Raw genomic sequence first — 12,433 nt, 5'->3', positions numbered from 1 at the left:
GCAGAAAAACACCCCCAAAGCATGATGCTACCACCCCCATGCTTCACAGTAGGGATGGTGTTCTTCGGATTGTACTCTTCATTCTTCTTCCTCCAAACACGCTTATTGGAATTATGACCAAAAAGTTCTATTTTGGTCTCATCTGACCATAAAACTTTCTCCCATGACTCCTCTGTATCATCCAAATGGTCATATGCAAACTTAAGACGGGCCTTGACATGTGCTGGTTTAAGCAGGGGAACCTTTCGTGCCATGCATGATTTCACATCATGACGTCTTAGTGTATTACCTACAGTAACCTTGGAAACGGTGGTCCCAGCTCTTTTCAGGTCATTGACCAAGTCCTGTCGTGTAGTTCTGGGCTGATTCCTCACCTTTCTTAGAATCATTGAGACCCCACGAGGTGATATCTTGCATGGGGCTCCACTCCGATTGAGATTGACCGTCATGTTTAGCTTCTTCCATTTTCTAATGATAGCTCCAACAGTGGACCTTTTTTCACCAAGCTGCTTGGTAATTGCTCCGTAGCCCTTTCCAGCCTTGTGGAGGTGTACAATTTTGTCTCTGGTGTCTTTGGACAGCTCTTTGGTCTTCGCCATGTTACAAGTTAAAGTCTTACTGATTGTATGGGGTGGACAGGTGTCTTTATGCAGCTAACGACCTCAAACAGGTGCATCTGATTCAGGATGATACATGGAGTGCAGGTGGACTTCTAATGGGCAGACTAACAGGTCTTTCAGGGTCAGAATTCTAGATGATACACAGGTGTTCAAATACTTATTTGCAGCTGTATCACACAAATAAATTGTTAAAAAATCATGCATTGTGATTTCTGGATTTTTCTTTTTAGTTTATCTCTCTCACAGTGGACATGCACCTACGATGAAAATTTCAGACCCCTCCATGATTTCTAAGTGGGAGAAATAGCAAAATAGCAGGGTGTTCAAATACTTATTTTCTTCACTGTATATGGACATACTGTGTATGTATATCAAGGAGTATGAGGGCCACCACTCTGAAAGAATTTAAAAAGTAACACAAAGTCATAATGTTAGTTTAAATACAGTCTTATATTATTAATACTGTACTGCACAATTGTAAATGCATATAAAGGACTAACGAAAATGATAAATAAACCTTTAAGGTTACTTTTATCTTTAAAAGGTTACTTTTATCTTTAGTGAATACGTTCTCAAAGACACAATGTGACAGTGAGATCAACCACCATCACCACCTTCCTGTTTTCAGTCCTTTAATACATAACAAAGGTAAAAAATATCCTTAAATGTTCATTTATGCACACCACACATCAAGTATTTATGTGCATTTTAAAGTGTTTTCTGCATGTAAAACTGACTGATGATTCATAGAATAGTCCTCAATTGGACTTCTGTGGTTCATCTGTACACACAGCAAACTCTGGTAACAGAATGTCATAAAACAGATCAAGTGTGACCCGACTGTGCCTTGAGTTGTGAGCCTGGGGGCTGAGGGAGCAGATGGGCCCGGGGAGTAAGACGGGGTCAGTCACAAACTCTTGGTCCCATATGTCACCGTCTTACGGTTCCCACCTACTTGGAGTCTGCAGAGTAGCACAAAGAGTTCCCACACGTGTAGTGGATTACCATCAGTGCAGGACTAAAATCATGACATTTTAGTCTGAATCTTCTCTAAGATTGTTTTAGTAATGTGGAAATAAGTCAGAAAAGGTGTGACCGGATTCTCCTAAAATTGGGGGTACAGCTTGGGACAGTGTGGTATCTCAGGCTCCAACTCGTACTACATTTCTATCAGTATTTGAACCCCGAATCTTAAACCTGAAGGCTGAAAAGTGGAAGGATACTTTTCAGTCTCGCGTGGTTAAATTAGCATACAGCTGATTGTTGTACCCTGAGGGGTGAAAAGACCACGGCTTAAGGGGTCTTTGGTTGCGTTGCTGCGCTCCTCCTTTGTCTTTCTGTAAGAGAGGTCTCCATATGTCCCCCCCTGGTGGCAGGTGTCACTGGACGACCTCTGAAACCCTCACTTTTTGTGAGTGAGGTTGGACTGCATTGTTGGCTGCCAGGCAGTTGTCTAGACTATTTGGGGCTCGGGATAAAGAACAACAATGAGACGTCTCATGAAGTATTGTACCTATAAGGCCAATTAATCCCCCCTCTTGGAGAGCAGAACATGTCCACACTAAACACTTCACATCTCATTACAAAACAAAAGGTTAGAATAGCTGGAGGGCAAGGTGGTTGTGTTTTTGTTTGAGGAAAATCAGTTTAAAACTTAAGCAACACTAAAACTTGTAAGATTCATTCATTGTGAACTGAAATGCTGGTGGTAAATTGTCTACAATGTATCCAAGTAGGCACGTATAGGGCAACATCAAATTTGAGGAAAAAACATTTTTGACAAGAATAAAGTAGTATTATGTGTCATTGTATCAGAGGGAAAATATAGAGTAGCTCATCAGGAAACTTTCCTCTTGCTTCAGGCAAGCTTTTATTCATTTATTCATTCATTTTATTTTCGTCAATTTAAGACTTACATAAATTAACGACTATTCTTGTAAATATGACTAATTCTCGTAAATGTACGATTTCTGATGAATTTCCAACTTTATTCCCCAAGTCACCAATTTTTATTTGTGAAAAAAGTCAGAAATTTAAGAAAAGTGAGATTTTGAGAATTTAAACCTTTTTCTTGAAATCTCAGGTTTTTTTTTCCAATGTGGCCCCAATACTTCCTTTATTGTTCCACAATAAAAAAATTGGTTCTGCTCAAATTAAACTAAAATTATATGAAAAATGACTTAATTAAAAAATGAATGATAAAATATTTCCCCCAAAAATGACTTCCTTGGCCCAAGCTCAGCCTCTTATTAAAACTGTGTAACAAAAACAACAAACCATCAACATAAATTGGAAACTTGTTAATAAAGGACTGAACAAGAAAGTCATTAAATAACATTCTGTTTATTGTTTTAAAATAGTCTTTTTTTTTGTTCTACAGACATAAGTTAAAGGAAAGTCTTGCAGAAGCGACAAAATATAAACAGGTTTTGTTAATTTAAAATACTGACACTGAAAAAGCAACAGAAGGAAGGTTAAATGATCAGTGCTGAGGGTAACGTCGAGGGCAAACGTGCTATGTGCAAGAGCCATGTCTTAAGCAATGCCCTCCTGTGTTACGTCAACCAAAGCCCAAATAAAATGATGCTAAAAGGAAAAGTTGTGTGTCGGTGGCGTTAAAAAGCATTGATGCTTAAAAACATTTTAAAAAGTGACCTCGTATTGTTACTGTCCAATGAAAAGTATGGACAGCAACAATATCACAAAGGGTCCAACTGATTCCAAAGAATGCGATTAGACCAAATTAAACAAGAATAGAAATGATTTTTACTTTGGTTTAAAAAGATTTTTTTTCCCTTTCTGTAACCAGCAGAGTAAACGTCCACATCTCGTCTATCCTCAAGTAACCATACGACTCAGAAAAACTATCAACGAAAAAGAAAACGTGGCTAATAAAATGTCACCGGCGGGGGGGGGGGGCAACGTAGAATGTCAAGGTGACAAAAGATGATACACAAATCCACCCTCACTCTTAATGTAGTCTCTTTTATAAGTCAATTACCTCTACTATTAAAATAGTCATTGTCAAGACAGCAAAAGCCACTGCTTTGCTGGATAAAAAGAATTTCAAAGGAACACAGTGCACATTTCAAGGCAATCAGGACATGTCGCTATGCAGTATTGAGTGGAAGATACATTTCTTTAGAGCAGTTTTTTTCGTGTTGCATTCATTCAGTACAGGTAAAAACGCGTCTCGTACATTCACACTCAACTCGCGCACTCAAATTGCGTCAGCGTGGCGGAGAAGTTGACGACACACGGCGTGTGCTCTACTCAAGATTGTAGTACTTTTTGGAACCAAAGCAGCAGCAGCGCCAAACGTGGACCACCTGCAAAAAGCCTGATGTAAAACGTGAACCCAGTGGCGAGACTTCTATTGTTATGAAAAGAGTCTGTAGTGGAGCGGGCCAGGTGCCATGTTGTCATACTGACCGAGCTCTCCAGCAGCAACTTTTATGGTTTTTCCACGGTACAAACACACAAAAGACATCCGAGGGAGGGTATGGCTATCTAAAATAGAAATCACTCCTGCAGCTCACAAGTGCTGTGCTGTGTAACCACACACTAAAATGATAACAGGGAATCACGTCAATAAAATGGCTTTGAAATACATGACGACTTGGGAGTCCAGGAGCAGCCTTAACATGGAGGCAAAGGGTGAGGAGGAGGAGGAGGAGGGGGAAGATGGGCGTGTGAGAGGTGGACTAAGGTAAGTATTTGTGTCCGCTCTCCTCGTCCAGCGTGAGGTCCACCACCTCCGGGGGGGACACCCAGTTGGACTGAGGGGAAACAGAAGTCCACAGCTGAGGATGGCTTGGGCCGTGCGATTGCTCCACCGAGTTCTCCTTCCAAGAAGACAAGCTCTTGATCACACCCCCACAAGGATGAGCGCATCTGGAACACACACCAAAAGACGTCAAATGTCCCTGAAGTCAATTTGGAATTTGACCCAAAAAAATTTTGGGGGGGGGGGGGGATAAGGCCTCACGCGTCTCTTGACCTCAATTCAACAGGGATAAACTTGAATGTTTTTGTATGATTATTCCAAAAGGTGTTAAGAGAAGAAGAATGTGGAATAGTCTTACCATTCTTCTTACATTTGACCAAACATCTTTGATCAAACGGTGTCAAATTTTGCTTGCATGCTTTGAGTGGAAAAATTTAAAGCCTTCTAAATGTTTTTCAACATAATTAGAGCTCTCTAATCATGAAATAACACCCCTATAGTCACTTTTACGCTCGTCACTCAATATAGCAGACATACTGTAAGATAAAGTAAGCATTTGTTGTGAGATCCTTCAAACCTGCGATAAACGCCTGTTGTTCAGGCCTGGTGCTTGTGTATCTCACTGAACAGTAACTTTACTGCCACCTAGTGATGAGTGTAGAATACTCCACTATCATTGCTTCTTCTGAATGCATTATTTTGATTAATTTTTCAAGATTGAACATGGTCAAGTTGGGGGAAACGTGCAATTTATGAATATATTTTTGGAAGACGTGAAATTCGAATCAAAGTGGCGAGGGTCGACTAATTCAAAGTGAAATCTTAAAGGATTGCATTCAAAGATACCCGTCAAATTCAACACATTCTTTCAATTCAACTGAATTGGCGTGAAAATGTAAAAAAAGTGAATGGCACAGAATAAAGCGTGCGTTTACCGAGCTTTCTCCTGAACGCCCACAATCTCCACCTCGCTGTCCGAGGAGGCGATGTTAATCTGGCCCTTGTGTTGACAACTGTCCTTGTTGTGAGCCGCCTCCATGTGGCCTGAAACGACACACAAACCAGCACAAATCACACAATGCAAAAAAAGGACAAGGGCGGAGTGTCTAACGACGGGGCGTGGCTCGAGGCCTTGCAGCTGCTTAGATACAGGCGAGGAGACAATGACGACTCAGACACGTGTTTGCGGGGGAGGGAAAAAAGTCAGTTTGTAGCAGGAATTGGCACACCGGACAAAACGCGTCCGTGTGGACCTGATTTCTGGCGTATAAACACCAGCAGCTAGACTCGCTAGGCGTGCAGTTCTTCAGGAGGCAGCGGGACGTTTAAAAGCAATGACCTTGCCAGCACCAAGACCCCAGAAAACCCCGCCCATGCGGCTAAAAGTCCAGTGTTTACTGATAGGTAGAGCAGGAGGAAGGAAGAGTGTCAACCGGGAAGCACCGGGTTTGTAACTGACCTGCGATTGAGCTCACGGTTCTTATACACCCGGAGCGAGCTGCCATATCCTGGCCTCTGTGTGTTTCTAGCTCATGCTTTATGACGCTGGGCCGGACTTTCTCCACATTCATACTCTCCTGGTTAGAATCAGTGTCTGAAATATCATAGTGACCCACTACTGGAGGCCCGTCTGCAGAGAACAAAGAGAAAACTTGATTATTCAATACATGGCGTTGAAATGATCGGTGTGGGGCTGGATGCAGCACCCAATAAAATATATATGTCCCTTGCCAGTGCAACATTTATATCACAGTAAATCACGAGGTGTGAAGTTACATGTATGTATTTGCATGCAATAATAGGCCACTTTTTGCTTTGTTTCCATTTATTTCTTTTGAAATAACAGCCATTCACATAAAACTACACTAGAATACAGTAGATACAAAACATGTCCAAAGGGTCATTCTCCAATAAGAAAGAAAACTGCAGCTGGATAATAAAAGCCAAACAAAAGAAGTCGGGAACGTTTGTTCTCCCCCGTCAAATAGGAGGCAAACACACACTGCCGCTATGCTGGCGAGTGTGTGTGTGTGTGTGTGTGTGTGTGTGTGTGCAGGAACAGCATGTACTGAAAGGATGCTGCCTCTGAATAGCTTAAACTGGCAGGTAGTGGCGTTACCAGAGAAACCAAACACCCGCCAGGCAAAGGCCAGGTGAGGAAGATAGAAAAAGAACTGTGTAAACCAAACTTGTCTCTTTGGCCAACAACAAAATGTCCTTTTTTTTTCTTTTCTTAAATGCACACGCTTGGTGGTAAACTGGCACAATAAAGGAAGATACACATTTAGGAAGTATCCTGGAAGCTTCAGTCTGCCGATGTTATCAGCAAAAGCAAAGTTAGAACTTGCACGCATGCTTCCTGGTGGCAATTTGACTTTTCACATTCTAGACTCTAATAGAATTCACATGCAAACATCTCTCAGGGCTACACGTGGCACACGCATACAGAAAACATCCTAGCTATAAATATGATTGACTCCTTCATTAATGGACAGGATTGCTTAAATGGCGACACCCTGGTCACCTTTAGATGTAATGTGAGGGGAGACAGCCTCAAAGATCACATGATCCTTCAGTCCCAGATCAGTTTTTAGGAGGTCAGTAAACATCATGCTGTGTCCTTCTGCTGGTATGTACAAAGGAGTATTAGTGCTACACGGAAGAGAGAAAAAAAAATACAAGGATAACGTTAAGAGAATTATAAACTAAGGTAATAAACCTTAGTTTTCAAAACCTGTGAACAGTGGGTCCTGCATGTTTGCAATTCCGCATTCACAACCCCGAAAAAAATTGTTCTCCCCCTGCCCCAGTGCAATGTAGACAGAGGCGGCCCCACGAAAGACTGAAGTGTAGATGCCAGAGCCAGACGGCCAGGCTAAAGGCTAGGCTTTGACTCAGATTCCTGTACTGGTCACCAGCCAAAGTGTTCCAACAGCTATAATAATAATAATAATAATAAGTAAAAAAAAGTACAACTTTTTATTCCTGTGACATTTGTCTTGTAGTTGTATTGTTAAATTTCAGTGTGGCCCTAATACTCCAGAGTGGGTATGGACTTTTCAGTCAAAAGGAAAAGGTCACTTTGATTTCAGTCAAAATGCAAACAAACAAACAAAAGGGAGGGGGGTTTAACATGGGGGCTAACAAACAATCACACCTAATGCCTACAGTGTGTGTATGTGTGTGTATACACACATACAGACAACATATTACATCTAGTATATCGGCTACTAAAAAAAAAAACCTATATTCTCTCTCAAGTGTCTAGTTACTGCTCAGAGGGCAGTGAAAGCAGCAAATGTAAGCCCAAATCCAAAATGTAAACACTTCTAGTCTATGTAATATACGCCGTTTAAACCACCTGTTTGTATAATGCTCTTCGGATCACTGTGTTATCTGTGTAGACGTTAGTAAAGCTCTGACACCAAAATAAGTCCGTCACACAAGACATGCACAGTGCAAACGTTGTTGGCCTTTGACCCAACCAGAGTCCCAAAGAAATGACTGCTGAATGACAAGGCACGTGCTATTCTGCAGCCGCACCTTCCTGGCGACGTATTGGTATGTGGCGGCTAGATTTGAAACGACACAATCGTATTGAGTGTGAAAGTATAGCTTGGGGAATAAAAACATATTGGAAGCCATACAGGAAGTAAAAACAAGGAGCCCCGACTCAGCAGTCTATCAAGGGATGGGTTTGAAATATTCCGAAATCTCACAGTGATTCAATGCCAGCTGGTGCACAAGGCCTCCAGTCCGCTGTTATCCAGGTGGGTCATCCTCCCATCATTCGTCTTTAGATACAAATGTCCGTGTTCCTGCATCAACTGGTGAGATCACAGTGTGGAACTGCTAGTGGCGGAGGGGAAGTGACATCTAAACATTCAAGAGACCAGGATCTTGAACGCCAAGGTTTCCGTTCTGAGTGACCACTTCAGGTAGGATGTTGTTGTTGTTGATCGGGGCAGTGCCGAGACCCGTGTTTGCTCGCGCCAACATGTAGGCCGCCATCGTCTCTGCAGACTCGGACGACGGCAAAAAGGAACTGGGGGGGGAAGGCCGCGCTCCCTGGGACGGTTGCTGCTGACCCCCTTCCAGGGCATCGCTCGAGCGCTTGGACGAGTCGTCAGAGTCGAGGTGCGCAAGCTTTTCCATCCAGACGCGGAATCGCTCTTCAGTCTGGCGCTGCATGACGGCGATGCGCGTCATGGCCTCCTCCAAAACGCTGCTGATGCCGTTCCTGTCCCACGAGCCGGTGTCCAGCAGCCCATGAATGTGGGCGCCCACTCTGGATCTCTCCGACGCACGTCTGAAGCCAGCTTGAAAGACATTGAGGCCAAGGCTTAAGAACATACAGTGGCAGTGGTTTCATGCTTCCCAAGTGGACTGTTTGTGTTAACAGAGAGAATGACAGATTGTTTGGTTTGGTTTCTGGTTACGTGCAGACCAACTCTTTCATGCTGATGGACTACATCATGCAGTCTGTGTTTGGGATGCAAAAATGGTTGACATCTTCCTGTCCTACAGATCCCTGATGGCTGATCGGGCAGCTTACGTGATAACTGGCGTGACCCGGAAATAAACACGGCCATCTAAGACTGAAAGGTAAATCCTCCTCGCAAATATGGCAGAAGGTTAGATCGAAAAATGGGTCTTGGTGTAAAAAAAAAAAAAAAAAGTAGAAAGTGTCACATCACAAGGCACTATTTACTTCAGAAAAAGATCACACTCAAGGACCATTGTTACAATGGAATGCAAGTGAAAAGTTCAACTCGAACTGGAAAACATGACTTGAAAAAAACTCACTGTGTTCATATTCGTCCAATCTTATGTCTTATATTGGCTCCAAAAACAACAACTACACACAGATATTTTCACACTGGCGAAATCAACACACAATCAAATATTTGAATAAATAAATGCAGGATTGTATAAAGAATTGTTCCAATATATTGTGTTATATTTTGTATAGTGACCATCAGAACAATAAAGCTAATTAAAAGATTTCTATCCATCCATCTTCTGCCACTAATCCGGGGTCAGGTCACGGGCCTGAGATGAGAAGCCCAGACTTCTGCTGAGACAGTCTCTCAAACATATCATGGGTCATTCCCAGAGGCTTCCTACCAGTCAGATGTGCCCTGAACATCTTCCCAGATGGTCATCCTGACCAGACGCCCGAGCCACCTCATCTGGCTCCTCTCAATTTGGAGGAGCAGTGTCTCTAGTAAAGAGATGGTCCTGGATAACAGCGCTTCTCACCTTGTCTCAAAGGGAGAGCCAAGCCACCCTACGCAGAAACCCCATTTCAGCTGCTTGTACCTAAGATCTTGTCCATTCAGTCACTACTCACTTGACCAGTAAATGGAGAGCCTCGCCTTTTGAGTCAGCTCCCGCTTTACCACTACAGAGTGGTGCAGAGTCTGCATCACTGCTGACGCCGCACCAATCCGCCTGTCCATCTCGTGTTTCGTCGTTGCCTCACTCGTGAATAAGCCCCCAAGGTACTTAAAACTCCTCCACTAGGGATCTACACCCATTTCGTGGCAAGAACCTTGGACTCTGACTTGGCGGTGCTGATATGGCAACAGATTTAATTCTAAATCAACATTATTTGCGTTTCAATTCTTATTTTAGTGTACAAAAAGCCTCTCTGCTAATAAATACCAGGTACCCTCTAGAGTTGAACAGATAAACCACAGCTGCAATATGAGGACAAACTGCTTGCTAAATGTGTAACAGAATGTCGACAGATAAAATGAAAAGACAGATAAAAAAAGGCTATTTAACTGGTAACCATTTGAAGATATGCATACTACTGTAATGAACAAACTGACCTTAAAAAAAAGAATAAATACCACCTGATGCAAAGCCTCTCTCTTTGCACTGCAAGGCCAAACAGTGTGTCTGTAGTTAAGACTCGCACAGCCCACACAGCAAGCACACATGTAACAAAACACTATTTACAGAAAAAAGCTACAGAAATAAAAATGGTTCCCTGGATGAACTGCAGCTCTCACGGCATAGATGACATTAAACACAAGTGTTTATGTGCTTCCAGGAAACGAAGAATGTTCTCTACAATGCTGTGGCGTGCACAATGTTTGAATGTTATGTTAGGATAAATGAATGGCTAAAAGAGTCTAGTGAGTATCCTTAGATGAACTGAGAGAAGATAGCATGTGCATGAGAACACAACAGATGGCAGGACTGGTCATTTTTAAAAGCTGATTTGACACTACCATGATATGTTTTCACTAGATATGCGATATGAAGCGTTGGAAATGCTGACATCATGCACACAACTTACTCACCATACTATGCGAGGCAGTACTTTGAGATGGGATATCTACGGCTCTAACCAAGGCCTGTATTACAAAGAGTGGATGTATACCTGGAATATCTGTCTTGATTGTCTTGCTGCCTCCTGAGGTGTCGTCGTCATCGTCGTCAGAGGAGCTGGTGCTGGAGTCGCACGTGAGCTCGCTGTCACTGGTACTGCTGTCCTGCAGCAGGTTGTATTTCTTTCGTGCCGCCGCCTCACGTTTTTGCCTCAGCAAACGCATGCGCTCCTTGTGTTTCTGACTCCGGTGACCTTTCGCTTTGGCCTGCTTGCCGTTGAGTTGTTTCTCCGACCCTCCTGCTCCTGCCACTGCTGCGGGCTGGCAACGGTTCTTCTTCGCCGCCATGGCATTGGGCGGATTCTCGCTTTCTGAACGCGATCGCCGGGATTTCCTCCCGCTACTCACAGCGGCCGTTAGTTTTTCTGCTTCCTTGCTGGGATCATCCGCAGCTTCCATTTTAGCTTCTCCCTCCTCTCCCACCGCCGGAGCAGCACCCTCGTCTCCCGAGGAGAGCGTGTCCGAGTCAGCCAGGTGGCCGCTGGACGAGGGGGAGAGCATGCAGGGGTTAGATGAGTCGCTCTCGTAGATATGGCGAGAGACAGGTTTTTCACTCCCCGTAGAGGCCTGCTGGGATTCCGGAGAGTCTCTGCGGAGCTCCTTCATCAGGCATGGCATGGAGAGGAGACTCTGCTCACCCTCCGTGTGAAAGGGGCTGTCTGCCTCCTTTTCCCTCAGAGGGGAGCTGGTACTTGTCGTAGTCTCTGTTTTTAAATGTTCATCCTGATCTCCATGAGCGGATGCAGAGGCCGACTGTGCTTCATCAAGGCACTCAGAGGGACACTCTGCATCAACAAATTCCTCTGCCTTCTCTGAATCAGCCATCTTCAGGCTAGTTTAGCACAATGCCCTATGGTCCAGCAAACATGGACCAAGGTGCTGAGATCAGCACTCACCTGCAGTAGGGAAAGAAATGATGTCATCTATCAGCTAGTACAACGTAAATCCACAAATCGGAAGAGAGAAGGCAAAATAACATGGAACTGTTCACAGATCACACAGAAATAAGCTCGCCTGTAAACATTTACTTTGAAATCAAAATAAGTAATATGGACTACAATACATAATACAACAGTAACTGCAAATTTCTATTTTTGCTAGCAACTGTACACACATTTAATTTACCAACGTTTAGCGTACGTCAATTTACGCTGGGTGAGTAATTTGAGACATTTAGTTGTGCCAGAATGAATGACTTGGCTAGTTGCCTTGGCCAGCTAGCAACAGCTAACAGACTAATAGCAGAAGGCTACACAACGAAGCTAAATTTGATGACAGATTGCATTCTGCAAACATTGCAAGAGGAAAATAATGCCGCAGTAATAATCGTAATTTATTTGCTGGGTCACTGTCGATGAGTTACATCCTAAAATAGAATCGGTTGACAGCCAATCCGAGGGCTAACTAGCAGGGCGTCGGGATGCTAGCTGCAGCTACGCGCTAACTTAGCAGTCGACAGCGGTTGTCACTTACTCACCACGGTGTTAATGCTCTTTATTTCCCAGTATCAAACTTCTTGACATCTTCGGCTGTTAGATCCCTCTATGGCATGTGAAGCACCGTTCATTAAAATGTAACAAGTGGAACCGATTTGAACGTGTTTTTTTCTGGGGCAGTAGGCTCACACCTGCGCGAGCACTCTGTTAGCATTTAGCGGTTAGCTAAATGTTTATTTTAAAATGTCC

The 12,433-nt window shown here is 43.4% G+C and overlaps 1 protein-coding gene and 1 long non-coding RNA gene across 5 annotated transcripts in view; one reads left to right on the top strand and one right to left on the bottom strand.

Moving 5' to 3' along the window:
• Window positions 1-9,869, top strand: part of LOC131113553 (uncharacterized) — a 25,881-nt gene extending 16,012 nt beyond the window's left edge. Inside the window, exons 2-3 of the long non-coding RNA XR_009121507.2 lie at window positions 8,875-8,952; window positions 9,391-9,869. This is a non-coding gene — a long non-coding RNA (uncharacterized LOC131113553). The remainder of the gene's footprint in view (window positions 1-8,874; window positions 8,953-9,390) is intronic.
• Window positions 2,945-12,433, bottom strand: ark2n (arkadia (rnf111) N-terminal like PKA signaling regulator 2n). 4 transcript variants are annotated; one of them, XM_058064251.2, is made up of 5 exons: window positions 12,222-12,433; window positions 10,742-11,644; window positions 5,807-5,977; window positions 5,283-5,391; window positions 2,945-4,514 (listed from the first exon to the last, which is right to left on the bottom strand). In XM_058064251.2, the coding sequence occupies exons 2-5, from the start codon at window positions 11,571-11,573 to the stop codon at window positions 4,325-4,327; spliced, it is 1,302 nt and encodes a 433-aa protein (XP_057920234.2). In that variant the 5' UTR covers window positions 11,574-11,644; window positions 12,222-12,433; the 3' UTR covers window positions 2,945-4,324. The 4 variants fall into 4 exon arrangements, with proteins under 4 accessions (XP_057920234.2, XP_057920233.2, XP_078650379.1 ...); XM_058064250.2 differs by having other exon boundaries at window positions 12,226-12,430; XM_078794253.1 differs by lacking the exon at window positions 5,807-5,977 and having other exon boundaries at window positions 12,226-12,427.

Source organism: Doryrhamphus excisus, linkage group LG10 (assembly GCF_037039965.1).
Source record: "Doryrhamphus excisus strain RoL-2023G ecotype Guam linkage group LG10, RoL_Dexc_Guam_v1.1, whole genome shotgun sequence".
Classification (NCBI taxonomy): domain Eukaryota; kingdom Metazoa; phylum Chordata; class Actinopteri; order Syngnathiformes; family Syngnathidae; genus Doryrhamphus; species Doryrhamphus excisus.
This window is presented reverse-complemented; position numbering and strand designations above follow the sequence as displayed.